The sequence below is a fragment of the Sorex fumeus genome, unplaced genomic scaffold (assembly GCF_029834395.1).
Source record: "Sorex fumeus unplaced genomic scaffold, SorFum_2.1 ptg000072l, whole genome shotgun sequence".
Classification (NCBI taxonomy): Eukaryota; Metazoa; Chordata; class Mammalia; order Eulipotyphla; family Soricidae; genus Sorex; species Sorex fumeus.
The window spans coordinates 57,078,110-57,100,735 of NW_026606129.1; the positions used below are offsets into that span (position 1 = coordinate 57,078,110).

At 40.5% G+C, this 22,626-nt stretch overlaps 2 protein-coding genes across 9 annotated transcripts in view; one reads left to right on the plus strand and one right to left on the minus strand.

Annotated features, from left to right (window-relative positions):
• Positions 1 to 19,707, plus strand: part of CCDC66 (coiled-coil domain containing 66) — a 40,566-nt gene extending 20,859 nt beyond the window's left edge. For 4 of the 5 annotated variants that reach the window (XM_056129831.1, XM_056129833.1, XM_056129834.1 and 1 more), the window contains 11 exons: positions 3,962 to 4,090; positions 4,929 to 5,179; positions 5,438 to 5,522; positions 5,898 to 6,059; positions 8,453 to 8,597; positions 14,088 to 14,225; positions 15,433 to 15,923; positions 17,286 to 17,323; positions 18,010 to 18,248; positions 18,470 to 18,576; positions 19,464 to 19,707. In XM_056129831.1, the coding sequence (XP_055985806.1) occupies positions 3,962 to 4,090; positions 4,929 to 5,179; positions 5,438 to 5,522; positions 5,898 to 6,059; positions 8,453 to 8,597; positions 14,088 to 14,225; positions 15,433 to 15,923; positions 17,286 to 17,323; positions 18,010 to 18,248; positions 18,470 to 18,576; positions 19,464 to 19,550 (1,872 nt within the window). In that variant the 3' untranslated portion in view covers positions 19,551 to 19,707. The remainder of the gene's footprint in view (positions 1 to 3,961; positions 4,091 to 4,928; positions 5,180 to 5,437; positions 5,523 to 5,897; positions 6,060 to 8,452; positions 8,598 to 14,087; positions 14,226 to 15,432; positions 15,924 to 17,285; positions 17,324 to 18,009; positions 18,249 to 18,469; positions 18,577 to 19,463) is intronic. The other variant, XM_056129832.1, reaches the window with a different exon arrangement.
• Positions 19,708 to 19,836: 129 nt separating this feature from the next.
• TASOR (transcription activation suppressor) overlaps positions 19,837 to 22,626 on the minus strand; it is a 61,181-nt gene continuing 58,391 nt past the window's right edge. For 2 of the 4 annotated variants that reach the window (XM_056129828.1, XM_056129827.1), the window contains exons 23-24: positions 22,339 to 22,503; positions 19,837 to 21,517 (exon numbers count right to left, since the gene is read on the minus strand). In XM_056129828.1, coding sequence (XP_055985803.1) covers positions 21,012 to 21,517; positions 22,339 to 22,503 — 671 coding nt within the window. In that variant the 3' untranslated portion in view covers positions 19,837 to 21,011. Of the gene's footprint in view, positions 21,795 to 22,338; positions 22,504 to 22,626 lie in introns of all 4 variants that reach the window. The other 2 variants (XM_056129830.1, XM_056129829.1) reach the window with 1 other exon arrangement.

Genomic DNA, 22,626 nt, shown 5'->3' on the forward strand with positions numbered 1-22,626 from the left:
CTTACTCCTGGCTTTGTGCTCAGGGATGACTCCTGGCAATGCTCAAGGGACCATATGCTGTGCCAGGGATCAAACTGGGGTTGACTATGTGTAAGGCAAGCACATAAACCCCTATACTATGTCCTTTGGCTCTGTTTTTCTTCGCTCATTTGTTTCTTTACCACACAAGAGTGAATTTATTTGTTTCTTTACTGGGCTGGAGTGATAGCAGGTAGGTAGGGCGGTTGCCTTGCACGTGGCCGACCCGGGTTCTATTTCTCCGTCCCTCTCGGAGGGCCTGGCAAACTACCGAGAATATCCCACTTTCACTGCAGAGCCTGGCAAGCTCCCCATGGCGTATTCGATATGCCAAAAACAGTAATAATAAGTCTCACAATGGAGATGTTACTGGTGCCCATTTGAGCAAATCGATGAACAATGGAAGGACAGTGCTACAGTACTACAGTTTCTTTACCATATAAGAAAGATTCGTGTTTGTCTTTCTTATTCTGGTTTATTTCACTAAGCAGAATGCCCATTAGGATTATTTGTGTTACTGTAAATGGAAAAGTTTAATTTCTTTGAGAAACAGCTAAGTAATACTCATAGTGTAAACACACTATATCTATCCAGTGGACTGTTGATGGGCTCTTAGGTTTCCAACTCCCTGCTCATGTAGATAATGCTGCAGTAAATACGAATTGCATCTGCCTTATTATTTTTTTTATTTGGGGGGTAGGAGGGAGATTGGGCCACACCTGTGAGTTCTCAGGACTTACTCTTTTTTTTTTTTTTTTTTTTTTTTTTTTGCTTTTTGGGTCACACCCAGCAATGCACAGGGGTTAATCCTGGCTCATGCACTCAGTAATTACTCTTGGCAGTGCTCGGGGGACCATGTGGGATGCTGGGAATAGAACCCAGGTCGGCCGCGTGCAAGGCAAGCATGCTACCCACTGTAATATTGCTCCAGCCCTTCAGGGCTTACTCTTGACTCTGTGCTCAGGGGTTATTCCTGAAAGTACATAGGCTACTATGCTAGGCATAGAACTAGGGTTGGCTGCATGCAAGGCAAGCTCTTTAAGCCCTGTACTATCTCTCTAGTCCCTGCATATGTATCAGTAGATTAGTGTTTTTGGTATTACTTAAATACTCAGAAGTTGAATAACTGGATAGTAAGGAATTTCTTTCACTTTTCTGAGGGTATCATTCTGCTTTTCACAGTGATTACACCAATTTATCTTCCCACCAGCATTGTTTCTTTAGAAACGATGCTGGTGGGAAGAGTTTCTTTCCTTCATACCTTTTTGGACAATGCATAGAGCAATGTTTCCCAAGGTAGGCTATACCCCGCTTCCCCAAAAGGAGCATGGCATGATCCGGGTAGCAGTAGTAGCCTTGGTGCATTTGGAGTGATTTCTCTTTGGTCACTTAAAGAAAGTGGATATCCAAGGGTGCACTGAGTCTCCCCTCCTCCCCATATCCCCCTCTTCCCTTGGGGATCATCAATTAACACACAGGTCCACCATAGTCTGACAAAGTCACCACTGATTTTTCTCCTTTCCTAAGGCAGCCTTTGGGGGGTGTGGGGGGCATACCAGATGGTACGCAGGGAGCCAGCAGTCCAACTAGCTCCATATCTCACGAGCTGTCTCCCTTGCTCCTCAAAGTTGCTCTTTCTCCTGGTTTGGGGGCCACACCTGCCAGCAGTCGGCTGCTCCCATCTGTATTTGTGGGATCATGTGCTGCTGGGGCTGCTACATGCAAATCATGTACCCACAGCCTTTTCAGCCATCTCCCTGACTCAGAACTGCATCTTTATTTATTATTATTTTTTAGTGAAGCAAGGTAATTTTTACTAAATAAAATTTACTTCACTTAGGAATATGCGAGTGCAGTTGGGGGGTGAAAGAAAGGAATACATGTTCAAGAGGGAACACTACTTGATCAAGCAAGCAAGCAAAGAGAGACAGAAACAAAAAAGCAAGGTCAAAACTGCGTATTTTAAGACTTGAAATATATGATGGGGAGAGGTGGTCACACCCTGTGGTGGTCAGGGAACACCCGGCACTGGTCAGGGCCATACTTGGCAGTACTCAAGTATGTAGTTTCAAGATTTGAACCATGGTCAAGGCTGCAATTGCATGCAAGGGTAAGGCAAGAGACTTAAATTTTGTACTGTCTCTCTACTTCCTCGTTTTCTTTATTGTTATTATTATTATTATTATAGTTTGGGTTTGATATTTATATTAGTGCTAAATTGTATGGTGTTGATGTAAAAAGTTCCTGCGTCCGACCACCGCCAAAGTTCCTAGGATGCTCTGCCAAAGACTGCTTTAAGGAATATGGAAACGAAATAGATAAGGCGTATGGCCATACTTAGGGGTTGCTACTGGCATCTCTTACCCAGGATAGAACACCAGCCTCCTGCATGCGAAGCCAATTAGTCTAGCCAATTGGACTTTCTCTGTCCTCAAAATTAGTGGACAGTTTGAAAAGTCCTTCAATTTTAATTCTGACTTAATAGCTGACATTCATACTTCATTTGTCTTAGGAGTAAAACTAACATTTCATCAAACATAATAACAAATTTAGATGAAGAATCACATTAGGATCCTGTAATATCAGGAACTTTATGAGAAAGGGTTTGGTGAGTACCTTTGGAGATAAGCTTTCGCTCAACATGTTTAGAAAAGGAGTCTCACTAGGGGGCCGGAGTGGCAGTAAGGTAGGTAGGGTGTTAGTCTTGTGTGTGGTCAATCTGGATTCGATCTCCTATATCCCGTTTGGTTCCCCAAGCACTGCTAGGAGTAATTCCTGAGTGCAGAGTCAGACTAACCCTTGAGCATTGCTGGGTGTGGCCCCAAAACAAACAAAAAGTCTTCCTATAGATAAGGTACTTTTTTGTATAGTCCTCGATTTGCTCGAGCGGGCCCAGTAAGGTCTCCATTGGAGACTTTGTTGTTACTGTGTCTGGCATATCGAATACTCTCGGTAGCTTGCCGGGCTCTCCGAGAGGGGCGGAGGAATCGAACTCGGGTCGGCCATGTTGGCCGCTTGTAAGGCGAACGCCCTACCTGCTGTGCTATCAGAAACTTTATAGTAACTTTATAGAGACAGTGGAGAAGTTTAAGTGAGCCTGAAGAAAAGGGTCCTTACTGAAATCCTGTAATCCTCTAGATGAATTAATGAAAGGGAGGTACTAGACTGGTCAAAACACTTCTGTTACACATAGTGTCTTACATACTTTTATATACCGGCCTTACCTTCAGCTAACTGAAGTAGTCAGAAGGGATTATTTCTGTCACCTCACTCCATTCCCAAAATCCTTATATGTTCATTCCTCTAACAGTGGAGAAAACTTGTAAGTAAGAGTGAAGGATTTCCTAATCAGATGTAGAATTATTAATTTTTTAGGTTGCAAGAGTCATAATGGCTTTTAAGACATCCTTAGCAAAGTGAAGTGTTGATGGAGTAACTAATTATTACTGTTTTCACAGAACTATGTAAATTGGAACACATAAAAAACATGAGTGAGTTTAGAAATCTCTCCTCCCCTCTCCTTTGTTCCCCTCCCTTCCTTGTTTCTTTTGTTTTGGAGCCTTAACTGGTTGTGCCTAGGAGTTACTTCTAAGTCTGCACCCTGGGATCCTTTTTGACTGGCTTCGCGGGGGGCGAGGGGGGGCAACGACCATATAGAGTGCTAGGGGTTGAATCCGTGTCACCTGCATTCATGACAAGCACCCTATCCACCATTCCCACTGTACGGCCCCTCACTTAGGTACCCCTCTGCTTTTTATATGCTACAAATTTGATTTTTGAGAGCCAGTTATTTTCTTTTTTTGTATGTTGAATCTTGTAAATTTATTGCTTCTCTTAGGAATGAATTGCTAACTTAAGTTTGTATATTTTTTTTTTTGCAAAATTTGTAAATGTGAGACATTTATGGAGTGTGAACTGTTGATCATGTCACTACCTTGTTTAGGACGCACGGCCATTGGAATACCCTTTCAGTGCAGTGAAACATGAACATCAGAGAAAGTGGCTAGAGGAGTTGAACAAGCAAATAGGAGATCACCAGAAGAGAAAAATCGAGGAAAAAATGTCATCAAAAGTAAGTTACAATCATTGATAAAGGGGACAGGGGTATCAGTTTTCAGTTGTAACCTTGGAAGTATTCTGAAAATATTGGGCAAGACTAAAATATTTAAATGCCACATGTCCTCAAATGAACCTTTCATTGAGTACTTTTTAGTAATTGGATTTTGCATAGCTTCTTGTAATTTTTTACAATGTTCTTTATTTCTTGAATTTCTCATATTTTCCAGGCCAGTTTTCTAAGAGTATGGAATCAGCATAGAATACAGTTAATGTTTTGTAAAATTTCTCCCGCGTCTTTCCCTTTGTTGTTTCTGTGGATGGGGGAAACACATTTGGTTGTTTGCAGTACTTGCACACTCTACACTTTTTAGTTGTGCTTGTATACACTTTGTCACAATGTGCTGGAGGTTGTTGTGGCACCAGGAATCCCAGACAAAAGAGCTGCTGAGGTCGCACAGAGCATGTGACATGATGCCAGGCATCAAACTTGCTGCCTTTCCAGCCTCATGCTCACAGGGCGGGTGTTCTGCTGCTGAACTATCCCTTGGCCCCAGTTTTGTTAATTTTTTGTTCTGTTTTTGGGTCACACCCAGTGGTGTTCAGGGCTTATTCCTGGCTCTGCACTCAAGGATCACTCCTTTTCGGGGCTCATGGGACTTAATGTGGTGCTGGGAATTGGACCTAGGTCTTCTATGTGCAAGGGAAACACCCTACCCCACTATGCTGGCCATCTTTCTGGCCCAGTTTTGTTAATTTTTAAGGTACTTTATTGTAACTTTCAGAAATCATGTGTGTCATTTAGGACTTTGTAGGTGAAAACAGTTGAAACAATTCTTGTTTGTCATAATTAGGGTGAGGAGCATGAAAGATGGGCAATGTATTTTGATTCATTGAAGAACTATCCTGATTCTCGATCTCAGCTGTCCTCTCGGTCAACACACAAACAACCAGAGTATTTCTGTGTGTCTCCGGACACTCAGGAGCTGGCTGATATTAGCAGTGTTTGTACACCTGCAACTGGAAGCCAGGTTGAACCTTCAGAGGAGGAGCATTTAACAAAACCTGCTAGGGACTTGGTTATGGCAAACACTCAAAAAACAAAGTAAGTTCATTCCTCAGTATTTATTGATGTTTAAGAAAGTCTGTGTGCTTTAGTAGGATTGCCCTGTGAGTGTGTGTGTGTGTGTGTGTGTGTGTGTGTGTGTGTGTGTGTATGCGTGTATGGGAACATATATATTAAAATTATTTTCAGACTTGCTGGTTTTCTTTAAAATACAAATGATCACTCGTTACATATTCCTAAAAAATGAGTTAATTAGATCTTTTGGGAGTTTTAGAAGCTAATATATTGTCTTGATAGCTTTCTTCGTTCTATGACTGCTCTCTTGGACCCAGCTCAGATTGAAGAACGGGATAGGCGACGACAGAAGCAGTTAGAACATCAGGTATTATGTTGTTTTTATAAATAGTGATGGCCAGTAGATAACTCAGTAAGTGGAGATTAAAATCCAAGTATAAGGGCTGGAGACAAAGTATAGTGGGTAGGGTGTTTGGCTTGCACACTGAAATTTTGTTTTGTTTTGGGGCCTACCCAGTGGTGCTCAGGGGTTATTGCTGGTTTTATGCTCAGGAATTACTCCTGGCAGTGCGTGGGGGAACATATGGGATGCCGGGTGTTGAACTTGGGTTGGCTGCATTCAAGGCAAGCGTCTTACCTGTTGTACTGTCTTTCTGGCCCCTAGATTAACTGATTTTAGAAACAACATTGATGCTTCATGGATTTTTCTGTTTGTAATAATGCCTTATGTGCTTGTGATTAGAAAGCCATCACTGCTCAGGTAGAGGAGAAGCGCAGGAAGAAGCAGCAGGAAGAAGAGCAGAGAAGGAAGGAAGAACAAGAAGAAGAGCATCGCTTGGCACGAGAACGAGAAGAAATGCAGAAACAGTATGAAGAAGACATACTTAAGCAGAAGCAAAAGGAAGTAGGTATTTATATTCTTTTTTGTTGTTTTTATTATTTGGGCACCTTTGGTGGCACTTAGGAGGCTGTGCTTGGTTCAGTTCTTGGACCTTTATTTCTATTTTAACTCTTAGCATCCTAGAGTAAATATGGATCTTTGTATTTTGTGGGCTCCTACATTTGTGCTTGTGGGACCAGGGGCTCCTTGGTGAAACCTGACCCAGCGGTGTAGGCAGTCTGGTGGATTCGTCTTGGGCTGATGATGTAGAGCTGCTTGGGCACAGTGACCTTGGGGCCATGGAATGCTAGGGGCTAGATGCTGGCCAGCCGTTTTCTGGCCCTGGATTTTTCCCCCTTTATTTTGGAGACTGGGGTAGGGGTGGTGGGGTGGTGGTGGTGTTTAAGTGCTCAGGGGTGGTGCTTGGAGGACTTCTTGTGGGTGCAGGGTCCTAAATAGTATTCATAGTGTTGCAGGGTAAGCATCTCTGTACCATCTCTGTGCTCCCAGATGTTCTTTAAAGAAAAAATAACCAGAAGTTGAACATTTGCACATAGTTTTTATTTGAAAAGCTATGCTTGAAAGTATTAAAGCTTTGTGGGCCTGGGGAGATAACTCAAAAGATGACTTTGCATGTGGGAAGTCCATGTTCAGTTCCTGAAACCCTGTGATCCCAAGCACCATAGTCCCTGCGCACTGCTGGATGTGGCTCTAAAAAGGACCACGCTTCCAAAATAAAGCTTTTACATAAATATTGTGAAAGCAAGGAAGAAACTGGAGGATGTTTTATTACTTAAAGTGATTAGTTTCCCAAAGCTATATTGCTTAGATTTTCTGCTAAGGAGGAGGCCAGAGTTATTACAAAACCAAGTTATCTGTGTGGTTGATTTTGAAATATTTTCTGAGCAATAATTATGTTAAAAAATATTTTAGAGATGTTGTTTTTCTGTGGACTGGAGCAATAGCACAGCTGTAAGGCGTTTGCCTTGTGCGCAGCCAGCCCGGCCGAGCCGGGCTCAATTTCTCCGCCCCTCTCGGAGAGCCCGGCAAGATACCGAGAGTATCTCATCTGCACGGCAAAGCCTGGCAAGCTGCCTGTGACATATTCAATATGCCAAACACAGTAACAACAAATCTCAAAATGGAGACGTTACTGGGCCCGCTCGAGCAAATCGATGAATAATGGGAGGACAGTGTTTGACAGTGTTTTGTTTAACAGTGTTTGACAGTGTTTTGTTTTTCTGTATTCACTAGTGAACAGGGACATATATTTATAGAATGATTTGCCAAGATTGATGATAGTTTTTTTTTTTTGCTTTGTTGAGTTTTCCTTTTTTTTTGATAATAATAGCACTGTATGCTGATGGAGGGATGGTTGTTGGAACACTGTATGACTGAAACCTAATTTTGAACAGCTTTGTAAGTATCTGTCTCACAGTGATTCAATAAAAAAAGTGGGGAAAAAAAGCTGTTCAGCTACTACTACTGGCATAGTGGTTGGGGGTTACTCCTAGTGGAGTCTGAGGCCGTTTGATACTGGGAATCAAACCCAGAGCTTCTGCATGCTTTGCATGTGCCGTGGCCTTTTGAGCTATATCCTGGCTCAGTAATGACCTTTTGAAAAAGAGTAGCTAACTGGTTAGCTAGGCGAACCCCCATATGAAATCATTGTAGACTGCAGTGCTATGGTGGTGTCAGGTTATCACCATGTTTGAGCCGAACTGACAAGGAATATGTTGTCCGGTGACATTCAGTTGCCAGACTTGACAGAGTATACCAGAAAGCTCATGCCCTGGGGCCAAGAACTGTGTTTTTTTCCTTTTTCCATTTGCAGACTTCATGTATGATCTGGGCTCAAGTTTTAGTATGTCGAGTAGGCTAACTACTTCTGTGAAATGATTCCTTACATGGAAAAAAAAGTCACAGTTGGGCCAGAAAGATAGTACAGCAGATAAGGTTCTTGGCTTCCATGCTACTCGTCCGGTTTTGATCCCTGGCAGTGCCCGTGGCTGCTCAAGTCCTACCAGGTGAGCCCTGGGCACAGAGGTAGGAGTAAGCCCTGAGCACAGGCAGATGTGGCCCATTCCCTTGCCACCCCCTCCCCTGAATCAGAGTTCTTTGCTTACGTTTAAGAACTTGTATTTTTTCCCTCAAAATAATGTTTTCATGATGAAATTAACCATTGGTCTTAGAAACTTTGAAACTTAAATGGGTAAATGAGTTCCTGTGTTGTGATCCACCTATATGGTGTTATAAAAAGAAACTAAAATGTAAGATTCAAAAAGTAAGCTTCTCTTACTGTCTTTTATAGTATCTGGTAGGTCTTAGGAGTGCAGAAAATATGAGGGCAAGTAGATGAGTTCCTTACATATTTGCTACTTATATTTTAACAACGTTGTGAACTTCAATATTGACAGGAAATCATGACTCTCAAGACAAACGAACTGTTCCAGACAATGCAGAGGGCACAGGAGCTGGCACAGAGACTAAAACAAGAACAGAGAATTCGAGAATTATCTCAGAAGGGACATGACACATCTCGATTGATTAAAAACCTTGGTGGTAAGCATATAACTAGAATTTGGATTGTTTCTAGGTAATACCTGATGGTGCTCAGGGATCACTCCTGGCATTACTCAGGGCACCATATGCGTTGCTACATGCAAGGCAAACATCATAAATACCCTGCTCACTATACTACCTCTCCTGCCCCTTTTTAAAATTAAAAAAAAATTATTTGATGCACTATGGTTTATAAAATGTTAATGATAGGTTTCCATGCAATAATGTTACAACTCCCACCCTCTACCAGAGTGCCTCCTTCCCTCCAACATTATCTCAGTGTTATTCCTCCCATCAGCCCCCTCATTGCCTCCCCAGCCCCTTGCAGTGGTAAGCTCAGTTCTAAACTAGTTCTCATCTTGTCATTTGAATCTTATTTACGATTTCACATACAAGAGGCCAGGGAGGTGAAATGAGGTTTGATCACTGGCACTGTCTGGCCAACTAATCATCGTAAAGTTTGCCCCCTTGTCCTAACCCCCCTAGTCCATCCTTTCAAAAGATGTGAGATCATGCCATCTTCTAGGGCATGATCTTACATGCCCTAGGACGTGACTTCTAGGGTTTCTGGAAATACAGGGAGGTGGGGGAAGGTACCCCATCTCAACTTCGAGAAAGCCTGGAGATTTCAGTCCAAAACCCTGATAACATGAATTTTCAGCAGTTTAGTAACTTGGCAAAGTCTGGCCAGGGGCATGGAAGTGATTTTGGATTGTAGGAGCAAGCAGCTTCCAGGGGCTCTGTTTGGGTGTGCAACATGCTAACCTGCCCCACATTGATCTTAGTCTGAACAGACCTTGGTCTGTTCAGCTTTGCACAGGTTCGAGATTGAATGTTTTTTATCTCTTTCGAAATTTATTTATGAGTCTCTGAAACAAGGCCGATAAATGAGTTTGTATGACTGAGCTGGAGGTAGTTTGTGGATGTGGCTCCCATATACCTAACTTTTGGCCATTTAATTTTTCTGGAAACTTGGTCCTGCGTTGTTGGGATCCAGCCAGAAGCACAGCAGTGATTTTGGAGTCTCAGGGAGCCTGAAAGCACCATCAGACTGCTGATACACTTGCTCTGATGGTCCAGGTTAACCTGCTGGTAGTGCTGTGCCCCCCAGACCCCAGTTGTGGTGGCAGCAGCAACTCTGGCAGGGACTAGGACTGAGTCCAGAGTTGCTGCAATCCGTGGCCTGGGCACTCTGGGTGGACTGCAGTTACCAGTACAGCCGAGCCTGACCGGGGGGCACATGCCCCCATCCTGGGTCTCCAGACATTTGGTGCTCATGAAAACCTTAATAATATGCTGCAGGCAGCACAGGCTGGTCTAGGGAAGAAATGGCAGCAGGGCCGCCCCTCCAGCAGCGAATTGCTGGGATCCCATAGTGTAAACCAGGGTGCCCCCTCAACTTTGGGACCTGTGCTTCGCCATGGTGTTGGGTTGGACCCCAAGAGGCCAATTTAGACACATTCAGACTACAACCTATAGTGTGGAGAACTGCAGTAGCTCCGCCTGCTGGTGGCTGTGCCACTTCGGTCCTCCAGAGTCTCACTCTGAGCTGGCGCTCCGTAGCAGGCGACCAGCTGCTTTTTTTTTTTTTTTTTTTTTTTTTTGCTTTTTGGATCACACATGGTGATATACAAGGGCTTTTCCTGGCTCTGCACTCAGGAATTACTCCTGGTGGTGCTCGGGGGACCATATGGGATGCTGGGAATTGAACCCAGGTCAGCCGTGTGCAAGGCAAACGCCCTACCCGCTATGCTGTCGCTCCTGCCCTCTGGTTTCATTTAATGACACTCTACCTGAGACAGATTATCAAAGGGGCACCCACATTCACTCACGGAAATTTTGTGACCCCACCGGTTACTTAAGAGTGCTGGGAGCTACTGTCCCTCTGCCAGCTTACTGCTGCGCTGTCTCAACCAGAAGTCTCATGTTTGTCTTTTGGCGGCTTATTTCACTTAGCCCCTCTCGGAGAGCCCGGCAAGCTACCGAGAGTATCTCGCCCGCTCGGCAAAGCCTGGCAAGCTCCGCGTGACGTATTCGATATGCCAAAACACAGTAACAAGTGTCACAATGGAGACGTTACTGGGCCCGCTCGAGCAAATTGATGAACAATGGGAGGACCGTGACAGTGATTTCACTTAGCATAATACCCCCAGGCAAAAGTCAGTCTATTCCTCTTTATTGTTGAATATTCATACATACATAAACGTGTATTATTTATTCTAATCACTGTGTATTTTAGTGCGTACTGGTTTTGACTATTGGTAAATAATGCTGTAATGGCATTGGGGATGTGGCTCAGTGATAGAGCACTTGCCTTGCATGTGTGAGTTTCTGGGTTTGATTAGGAGCTCTGTATGGTCTCCCTAGCAACACTGGGAGTAACTGCCAAGCACTGAGCTGGAAGATGCCCCTAAGCATAGCCAGATGTCAAAATAAAAACAAAAAATGCTGTATGAACATGGAAATGCATTGTTCCTGTTTTCTTTTAATAATTTTTTACAAAGCTGTTCATGATTGGATTTCAATCATACAGTGTTCCAATACCCATCCCTCCACCAGTGTACGTTTCCCAGCACCAGTGTCTCCAGTGTCTCCAGGTTCCTTCCCACCACCCCTCACCCTCCACCCCGTCTGAATGGCCCATTCTCATCTAAGTTTCAAGTGGTTTTTAAGAAAAAAAATTTTTAAACTTTTTATTTTTTAATTGAATCAGTGAGATACACAGTTACAAAGTTGTTGATGATTGTTCATATCATGTTCCAATACCCATGCCTTCATCAGTGTACATTTCCCATCATCAAGGTCCCCAGTTTTCCTCCTGCCCCACCCTTTCCATTTCTCTCTTTCTCCCTCTCTCCCTCTCTCCCTCTCTCTCTCTTTCTCTCTCTCTCTCTCTCTCTCTCTCTCTCTCTCTCTCTCTACCCCCTACTTATCTCTCTCTCTCTCCCCCCCTCCTTTTTGGCATTGTGATTTGCAATACAGGTACTGAAAGTTTATCATATATATATATCCCTTGACTTGCTTCAACACTCAATTCTTTTTCTTTTTTCTTTATTTTTATTTTTTTTAATGAATCACCATGGGGTACAGTTACAGACTTACAAACTTTTGTGCGTACGTTTTAGTCATACAATGATCGAGTACCCATCCCTTCACCAGAGCCCATTCTCCACCACCTATGATCCCGGTATCCCTCCCACCAACCCCACCCCACTCCATCCCCCCTCACACCCCGCCTCTGTGGCAGGGCATTTCCTTTTGCTCTTGCTCTCTCTCCTTATGGGGCAACACTCAATTCTTAAATTGGTGTTTTACTTAGAGTTTATCCCTTTAGCTACTTTCAACACTCAGTTCTTAAGTTAGTGTTTTATTCTTAAGCTAAAAGTAGAACTGTTAGATCATATATGTGGTAGTTTTTTTTTTTCTTGCAGAACCTCCCTATAATTTTCCATGATGATTGCTCCCATTAACATCCCACCAACCTTGCACACACAAGGTTTCCCTTTTCTGTCTGTCCTTCATAACACTATTTGTTTGGTTCTTTAAAAATTATGATACAGGTAATAGCCGGTTTTAAGAGGTGTGAGGTGATAATTTGTTATAGTTTTGATTTATATTTCCCTGATGATTAATAGTGTTCAGCACCTTTTTGTGTATTTTTTGACCACCTGAATGTCTTATTTGAAAAATACGGAAGCATATTTTCTTTGGAAAAATGTCTATTATTTGCCCATTTATAACACACACACACACACACACACACACACACACACACACACATATTGCTGTTAAGTTATTTGAGTTCTTTTTATCTTACTATTAAATCCTTAAAGAGATAGATGTTTCACAAAATATTACGGTTAGTAGCTTTTTATTGGTAACTTTCTTTGCTATGTAGTTTTTTAGTTGAATATAGTCTCACTTATTGACTTTTTCCTTTGTTGCTATAGTATTTTCCACATAAAAAAGTCTTTATACATTTTAATTTAACTTGTACCAGACCCACTAGTAATTTTTGCGTCATAATTATTATGTTGGTGTAGTATATATCTGTCAAGTACTGCGTAGGGGGCCCAGTAGCTACCCCTGAGGGATACTTGGCCAACTATCAATGCTCCGGCCCAGTGCCGCTTGAAGTATTGGGGGCCACTGTCACACCCCCCAGAAGTGCTGAGGGACTCTAGGGCTACTACTAGGAGTTTATGTAGTGCTAAATTCAAAACCCTGTGCCAGACGTGGGACCATGACCACTGAGCTATCTCCTCAGCCCCAAACTAGATCTTTCTTTTCTGACTGGGGATGGAGTTTAGGCCACACCCAGCTCTGCTCAGTCTTATTTCTTGTGCTCAGAGATCACTCCTGGCAGTCCTCAGGAGACCAGATGTGGTGCTGAGTATCAAACTGGGGGGGATTATGTGCAAGGCAAGGACTTTAACACTCTACTCTCTAGGACCTGAGAACCCACTTTGGTGTTTTGACTTAGCTTCCATTTGTTTCAAGTTGAATGTCACATTGTTATTTCTTTAAAGCAGATCTAGTGATGATAAACACTCAGCTTATTTTGTTGGGAAAGACTTCTTAATAGTTGAAGAATTGTTTTACTGGATAAAATTTTATCTGGCAGCTTTTTTCTCCTTTTACTTGGGTGGGGAGTGGAGGTGGTAAGAAGTAAGTTGGGGTTTGAGGACATACCTGGCAGGGCCATTTCCTGTGGTGCTTGTGGGGCGAGTACCACAAGTCAAACCAATACCTTGAACATGTATGGCATGAGTCACATTCTTGGTCCTACATACATTTTCTGTTTTGCTCACAACAGGTAAAATGTATTATTTTTGCTTTGTTTTTGTTTTTGGACCACACCCAGAGATGCAGTGGTTATTCTTGATGGTGCTTGGGGTCCATATGGGCAGCGATCGAACATGGGTCCACTGCGTATAAGGCAAGCACCCTACAAATTGTATTACCTCTCAGGCCTCTTTTCTAAAATATATTATTTGGGGGGATCACATCTGGAGGTGCTCGGGGTTTACTCTTGGTTATGTTTTCAAACCTGGCCTGGCCACATGCAAGGTAAATGCCCTACTTGCTTGTATTACCTCTCCAGCCCTTAAAATATTTTATGCCCATTTTATAGATATTTATTAAGTAGACTCCCTTAATTGAGTAATAGATAAAGAAGTACAAAATCCCTTCTATAGTTTTAGGTTGACTCTAATATGTTGGTACATATTACCTATGCCTCACTCTTGAATGTGGTTTATATAATACCAATTGCAGTGCCCGCATGAAGGTGTTAGTTAAGCTAGCCCTTTTAAAATTTAACAGCATTGAAAGTTTTGTGTATTTTAGTTATTAATAACTATATGTATATTATATATTAATATTTATATTTATTTGGATGCAAGGGAGTCTACCATTGAGCCACATTCCTAACAATAATTCTTGTTGTTTCTGAACTATTATTTAAATCAAATTGTTTTCTTCTGCCAGTTGATACGGTACAAATGGAATGGAATACATCTACTGTCATTTCAAATTCAAGGCATGGCTTGGCAGGAGTTAGTGATAAAATCAATACCTGTATCAATTCCACAGCCTCTCCCAAGAAGGATACTGGTGTACAAACAGGTAAATATTTAGAAATTAAGTTTACGGTGTAAAAATCAAGTTTTTAGGACTTGAGGTTTTCAGAAACAATTAGAAAAGGTTATCTCTTGGTTTTCATTTTCTCTGAGAAAATGCTTTACTGAGAAAATTTGCATAACATAAAACTGTTTTAAAACAATTTTAGAGGCAGTTCCCAGTAAAGATGTAAAGATGTTCAGATCTAGCAATATCGTACTGCTCTAGTCAGTGGTTTTTGGGGTCTGTCAGCATGCATGTGCTCCTGCCCGTGAGCTTTCCCTGGTCTGCAATACACGACTCGCTTATTTGGTCCACACCAGTGCAGCTTGTAGTGTTGGGGATTCAGCCCAGGTTGCCAGCATGCTGAACGTGTGCCCTAGTCCTTCAGATTATTCCCCTTTTTAATCATCTGTTAAAAGGGACAATTCTGACCTTCCATTCAGAGATATGTAATCATATACAGTGGATTCTCTAGCTCTTACGATGTGTGTGTGTGTGTGTGTGTGTGTGTGTGTGTGTGTGTGTGTCCCACGTACGGCAGTGTTCAGGGGTTACTTATGGCTCTGCACTCAGGAATCACTCATGGCTGTGCTTTGGAGACCACATGGGATACTGGAGACTAAACCCGGGTTGGCTGTGCGCAAGGCAGACACCCTGACTGCTGTACTATCTCTCTGGCAGCTTAGCACGTTTTTAGTCCTATCTGTGTCCTAGCACATACCAGTATTTCAGTTCTTTTTTTATTACTGGATACTTCATCGTAAGGCTATTTTATAAAATAAACAGTCATTTTGTTTATTCCTTCATCAGTTGATGGACATTAGGGTTACTTCCAATTTTTGGATCTTGCAGATATATTGTTGTGAACATGAACGTACATTTTGGGGATGGGTGGGAGAGGTGGTGACACCAGGATTGAGCCTGGATCAGTGGCATGCAAGAAAAGGGCACCAAAAATATGATATGACTCTACTTGAGTCAACTTCAGAGCAATATAAGTAAAATGGCAGGTTTCCAAAGGCTGTGGGGAAGGAAAAAATGTTTTTAACTGGTTTTAAAAATTATAAAATGACAGCCTTTTAAAGGTAAACAATAAAGGCCTCAGAAAAGATTGCAAATGCTTATACTATATATATATATACATATATATGTGTATATATATAATCTATAAACCAGTCTAAAAAATTACCCTTTTTTCCCCCCCCCAAAGAGGACTTAAATACAGGGATGTGTGCCAACACAGAATCATATTGTGGATCAGTAATAGAGAGGGAAATCCTAAGTTGTTCATCTCCCGAGATTCCTGCAGAATTTAACGAAGACTTTAACAGTAAGAGGAATAAGGAAGAGATAGTAAGTCAAGATAAAGGAGCCAACTTAGAAAAAGAAAATAGCTGGAATAATAACCAGTATCACCAAGTCACAAGAACGGAGAAACAAATAAAACATATGAAGAAATGTCCTAAAAGACCTGACTGGAACATAAATAAACCACTCAAAAGGTACATTCCAGCATCCGAAAAGTACCCTAAACAGCTTCAAAAGCAAAGAGAAGAAAAGAAAGTAAGAAGGCAGATGGAACTGCTTCATTTGTTAGAAAGAAATTATCCAGGGCACCTCTCTCAAAATAGAGACATCTCACCGGTAATTCTCCATTCACCTCATCAAGAAACTGAGTTCAGGTGGCAACTAGTCAAAAAGGTAAAAAGGTCACGTTTTAAAATTACTTTCAGGGGTGGGGAGAGAGCTTAGAGGGTTTTTAAGCACATGCATATTGGGAATCCCAAAATTTGATACGTCCGCAGCACCCAAGCACACAAAAAGAATACCTTGAACACCATTATGTGTCATCTCAAAATCAAAATAAAAAGGTAAGGTAAAGGCCCTCCCGGTGATCGTCGATTTGCTCGAGCGGGCCCAGTAACGTCTCCATTGGAGACTTTGTTGTTACTGTGTCTGGCATATCGAATACTCTCGGTAGCTTGCCGGGCTCTCCGAGAGGGGCGGAGGAATCGAACTCGGGTCGGCCATGTTGGCCGCATGTAAGGCGAACGCCCTACCCGCTGTGCTATCGCTCCAGCCCTTGGTAGCACAAAAAAAATTGCTCATCTAAGACATGTATGACAAGGCATTCCAGAGGGCTGGAGAGACCATCTCAGTTGGTCTGCATGATGAGATGCTTATGGGAGGCTCAGCTTAATCGTTTGTATGATTCTCAGAACACCAGGAGCGACCCCCCAAGCTCTGGGTCAGGATTCATACCCAAGCATCACTGATTATAACCAAAAATATAAAAATAAATGTAAACCATAAAACCTGATATTGGGGGCCACTCAGCAGTGCTCAGGGATCATTCCTGGTGGGGCTCAGAGGACCCCATGTGGTGCGAGAGTTTGAAACTGGGGTAGCCACATGCAAGACAAGTGAATATTTTCTCTCTGGCACCAAAAGTAAAAATGTTCAATGAGTTCTAGAACTTGCTTTAGTTTAGGTTAGAAAACTATGGTCCTTGGGAAAATCGATCTGCTGCCTACTTTTGTAAATACTACTTTTATGTATTGCCTGGAAATAGCTTTGCACAAAAGCATACAGTTTAAGTGTATTCGCAACAGAAATCAATTTCTGTGACCCCAAATCAACCCAAAACTGTTATCATCTAATCTGGTCCCATATAGAAAAAGATGTGTGTTGTCAGACTTCAGTGATAGCACCAGTTTATAAAAGACTAATCTATAAAAATTAGAAATTAGTATTTCCAGATTCAGTGAGTGTCTGACAGTATGCTTCATTTAAATATATATTATTTTAGTGGTTGGTGGAAGAGTTGAGGCTATACTCATCAGTTTTAGGGGGACTGTACCTCTGTTCTGGTGGTGCTGGGGATGGGGGGACATGGGGTGGGGGAGAACCATGTAGTCCCAGGAATCAACAGTTTGGCTGCGTACAAGGCAAGCAGCTTATGTCTTATACTCCTGAATATCTTTAGATTAACAAATAAGCACTGGAAGTACTTATAGGGCATGTGGAAATATGGTAACTTTTTGCATTTTTCCCATCTTTTAGGAAGAGTCTCTGAAAAGTAATTCCATCAGCAAAGAAAGGTATGTTACATATCCCTATTCTACAGTTCCTTATTGCTCAAAATGCAGGTAAGATCAAGCATAAACAGTATCAGAAACATGTGTGACTGACTCCACCTGATGGTAAGGATGGTTGATATTTTGAAAGTTTAAAGGCCCAAGTGGGTTTAACATACAGGGAATGTGAATCATACTATTTCTCTCTTTTTTTTTTCCCGTACTATTTCTCCAGCAATCTTAATTTAACCTGAGGGTGAAACAGACTTATTTGGGCATAAACCAGTTTTAATGTGGCCATACTAATATAATAGCATACTCAAATGGCAATAACATTTTGTAGAATAGTTCATGAGAGACAGATTGATCCCAGTTTTTCTCCTTTCTATGCACACACATCCTCATCACTATCACTGGGGAAAAAAAAACCCTGGGACCTGTGAGATGGTACTGCAGGTAAAGGTGCTTGCCTTGCACATGGCAGACCTAAGTTTGAATCCCTGGCATCACACACAGTCTCCAGGCACCGCCAGGAGTGGTCCCTAAGCACAGGACACTGGATATGGCTCCCAAACAAGCAAGAAATTAGATTTTATTAAATAACTCAAGCTTCTCTTATGTTCTAAAATGTGAACAAAGAGCAGATATTTAAAATAAGCAATATTATATAAAAGCATAACCCCTAATTGTGCTTTTCTTAAAAAATATAGGTCTCAGTCACCACCAGTTCCAGCTGTGAAAAATAAAACACAACAAACTCAAACACTGACAACTAATTATGAAAGAGAAAATGTGATTTCAGGAGGCAGTCAAACAGAATTGTCACCTGGGATTTCTGAACTACCTCATTTTATTCCTTATGTCAGAACCAATGAGATTTATTACCTTGATCCAGATGAACCATTGTCTAGGCCTTCATCCCAGGAGCCCCAGCACCAAAATCCACATGGTAAGTATGTACAAGTATCCCCTCTCATCAACTCTAAATTCAAACTTCAAGTTACTATTCTTACATTAATTCCAAGACATGTAAAGAATTTCTTTGAATTTCCTGTGATAATTTCTTCGGCTATAATTTATTTAGTGAATCCTTTGATTTCTACAGCATAGGATTATGTTATGATAGTAGATATTTTTCTGACTTAGTCATTTTCATTTACTCTGACCAAGAAGAACAGCCATTTGACCATATCCGGGACCCACTTCTTAATCCCAACTTGGTGAAAAACAGGGATCGACAGCAAGCAATCCTTAAGGGACTCTCAGAACTGAGACAGGTATGACCTTTTTATACCAACCATGACAGTTTTCTGTATTATGGAGGGCTTTTATTAAAGTATCGGACATGATTTGTGACGCTTTTAGTATGAAAATCATGAGACAGTTAAAATATTAGCATTGTTTTATTGAAAGAAAAATGCTTACATTTGAATGGCAAAAACATGATCCCTAAAACCACAATAAGGAAACACAATTATGCAATGCAGTTTGTATGCTTTTCTAAAAGCAAATATGATGGCAGTGTTTGAAACAATCTACATAACCTAACAGGTAAGAATTGATTTTGCAGTTTTGCTTCATTCTGTCTGGGAAAACTAACTGCCATTTTAGGACAGCCTTTTTCCATGTGTTATTTACCAATTAACCTTTTTTAAAAAACAGTATTGGTTATTGGACCAGGGCCTCCTGCATGCAAGGCAAGAACTTTACCACTAAACAGCATCTCTGGTTTTCCCACCAACCCGCAAAACTCAAATTCTTTGTTATAGACCCAGAAAAATAAGCCCACTAACACATGACAAAAAAGTTACTTCTAGCTTAATGAAGACAAATGTTAGGTCAAAATGAAGTTCTTGACCTCTGGCCACTTATGTCAGGACCTGACATTAATTCAGTAAGGTTGGCTGGTGCAGTGAGGGAAAACAATAGGTATTTTAAGAGCATCTGGTGAGCAGGAGAATTTTGAATCCATAATTATGGAGACTTGCTTTTAAGAAATAAATATATAATAGCTACACAGTGCCCACACGACAAGATAAAGCTTACACTAGGACCTATTAGGTTATTAATGCTTAAGAAAAATACATAATTCTGGACTAAAGATAGAATGTAAAACAAGGATAATTTCAAGTTTGTGTATTCCTTATTTAATATGTCATTTCAGGGCCTTCTCCAGAAGCAAAGGGAGCTGGAAACTAATCTCATACCCTTGACTGCAAGTCAAGAAGAGAATTTTAGTTCTTCATTCTGAATATGGACAACTAAATCTTTGATGTCTTCGTGTGTCTTTAAAATTGTAAAATTTATGTGCTTGTTGCTTAACTTTATTTTTCAAATGCTTAATTTAAAATGATTATGTAGTAAAATGTTGTATTATCTTTTTATATACACACAATAAAACACTTTTGTAAAAATCTTGTAAAAAAGTTTTTTTTACTCAGGTAGTAAGTCCTATAAAAACTTGCTACTTACCTTACAATATTATTCCTGTGAACATTATTAATTCAAATACCACTTAATAGACTCTGTTCTATAAAAAAGGTTTTGCTTTTTATTATAAAACAATTTAGAAGTCCAGTTTAACATCCTACTTTTACTAAAATAATCCAGATTCAATTTAGATGAAGAATTTTCTATTTTCTAAATCCTGTTTTACTCACTTTTCGGGAACAAATTTACATCTACATAGAGAGGCAGTTATCTTCATCATACACTTAATATAGAACTTTGGCACTTAAGCGTACCCTAAAAGTCACTCTCATTTTCTAAGGCTTCTTACCAATTAAAAAATGTACAGCAAAGTTGTTCCAATCCGACTTTTTAAAACATGAAATTGAATTTTGTGGGGGCTGGAGTGATAGTACAGTGGGTAGGGCGTTTGCCTTGCATGCGGCTGACCCGGGTTCGAGTCCCAGCAACCCATATGGTTCCCCCAGCACCGCCAGGAGTAATTCCTGAGTGCAAAAGCCAGGAGTAACTCCTGTGCATCGCCGGGTGTGACCCAAAAACAAGAAACAAAAAAAGAAATTGAATTTTGTTAAGAACCACAAAAGTACTGAAAATCAAAATTATCAAAAACGCACCCAAAAAACTGACTAAATTTTTAGCAATAGGCAGTTTTTACATGGTTAAGCCTAATAAAAAATAATGCTGCTTGGTATTAAGTTTTATGTACATAGTTTATCATCTAACTTGCATTGTTAGCTAAATTGTAGGTACTAAGCAAAATTTCTGTAAATATTAACATCACTGGCTTATACATGTATAAAAAAACACCATACAAAAGCGTAAAACAAAATAAACACAATAGTTTGATACATCATTTTAGCAAAAGTACTTTATCACCTGACAGGAATAAAAAGTAAAGCCACTGCTCTTTACCATCTAGTTTTATGTATAATTAGGCTTCAGTTTGAAGCCACAGTACAGGTGACAGACATATAAATAAATGTAACATTTAAAAGTGCCAACATGAGATAATTCAAGTACAATATATATATGTTAAAAATATATATATATTTATTTCAATTTTCAGAAGTGTCAACTGTTACAGGCCATCATGATTTAAATAAGGGTGAGGAGGGAAATGAGGAAGGACAAGAAACCTTCTGTCCACACTGAATATAAACTGTTAATTCACTTTCAGGAAGTAAAGTCTGTAACATTTAAAAAATTACTATAATTATCTCACTTTTGAAATTGGCCTGAAGAATCACTTTTTCCCCCAACTTAATGGAGATGGAGATTTCTCTCTATCCGAGCTTCGAGTATAAGAAGATAAAAAGTTATTCTGACTTTCTTGAGACTGACTTGATGAAAGGGCATATGATGTCCCCAAAAATGTCTGATGGGTGAGAACATTTAAATGACTAAATTGATGGGACATGTTTAATTGACTGTAATAAACCTGGAAGTTGCTGAATGAATCTTGTTCAGCTGAATTGCTGTTTTCTCCTCCAGAGCATACTATATCAGTAGAAGCTCTTTCTTCAGAATCGATTTGATAAGTCGTATCTTCTAATAAACTTTTTTGCACGTCAAGAGATGAGTGCAACTCAATTTCAATATTCTCTTTTTGATCTGTTCCACTTGATCCTTTGGTCTCTTTCGCCAATATTTCTGAATGAACATTGCTGCATACTTCTATCTGTGAGATTTCATCCCCTGAATCCAGAGACATATCCTCTTCATCCTTTTGATCATCGTTTTCTAAAAGAGCTACATTTAAAACACAAAAAGTCCTCCTCTATTGAAATACACAATTTGTTTAAGTTTTAAAATTATACACTACTCACACAATATAATGCGTCAGGGTCTGCAAGTCCACAATCCCTTAAAGCTTGGTCTTCTGCCACAAGTTCACTTAGTCACAACACTCACACTAGGTGTGAATGTCCGGATAATCCGATGCTAAAAGCTTCTGCGAAATGTGTTCACGTTTAATGTTGGGAAATCCCAACTCCCAGCTCCAAAGGGGTTAATGTCAAAACAGCATCTAAAGTTATACGGTAATTCAGTATTTGACAAGACAAAAATAAAATAAAAATTTTGACATCTAGCTTCACTAAACTAAGAAATGTTCGATCATCTCTGCTTTTCATCAAAGACCAAAGTACATCTTTCATTTTACATAGAACCTGGAACCAAAGCAGCAGAGGCCATCTCATAAAAGATTAAGGCTCTAGACAGCCATACTACTTCTAATTAAATTGTTGTAGATATTTGGAGAATTTAGAGCCCAAAAGCTAAATCTTATGTGCTATTCTTAAGACTATTAACCCCATTTGCTGACAGTAGTAGTCAACATAGCTTTATGCAGACTCAAAAAGAAGATAACCTCTATAGTATGTAGTCTACCATAACTCTTGTATTCATAGTTTATTAAGTGAGCAGATTATGTGCATGTTAGGAATAGACAACATTTCCCCTGGGAGGTTTACACTGAATCAGTGGTTTCAAAATAGGTATTTTACTCTCAGATAACAGAAAAACCATTTCTCTTTTTCTGCCTGCCTTAAAATGAAAATGATTGAAATTACCTGACTGTGGCTCAAGATTCTCATTAACACCAGGCACTGGCACGGTTTCTTCTGTGAGTAGGTTGTGATACCCGACGAGATTTTTAAAGTTTTGCATCAAGTCTTCTGCAGTTGCAACCACTATTCCATTATCTGTATAACTGGAAAGCATCTTAACATTCTTTTCTAAATTAAAAAAATAAAAAGAGTATAAAGTACTTGGAAATATACATGGACAAATGACATTACCTGTCCCTAGCTCTCAAAACTTCTTTCCTCCATAATTTTAACAATAGCAAAATACCACTC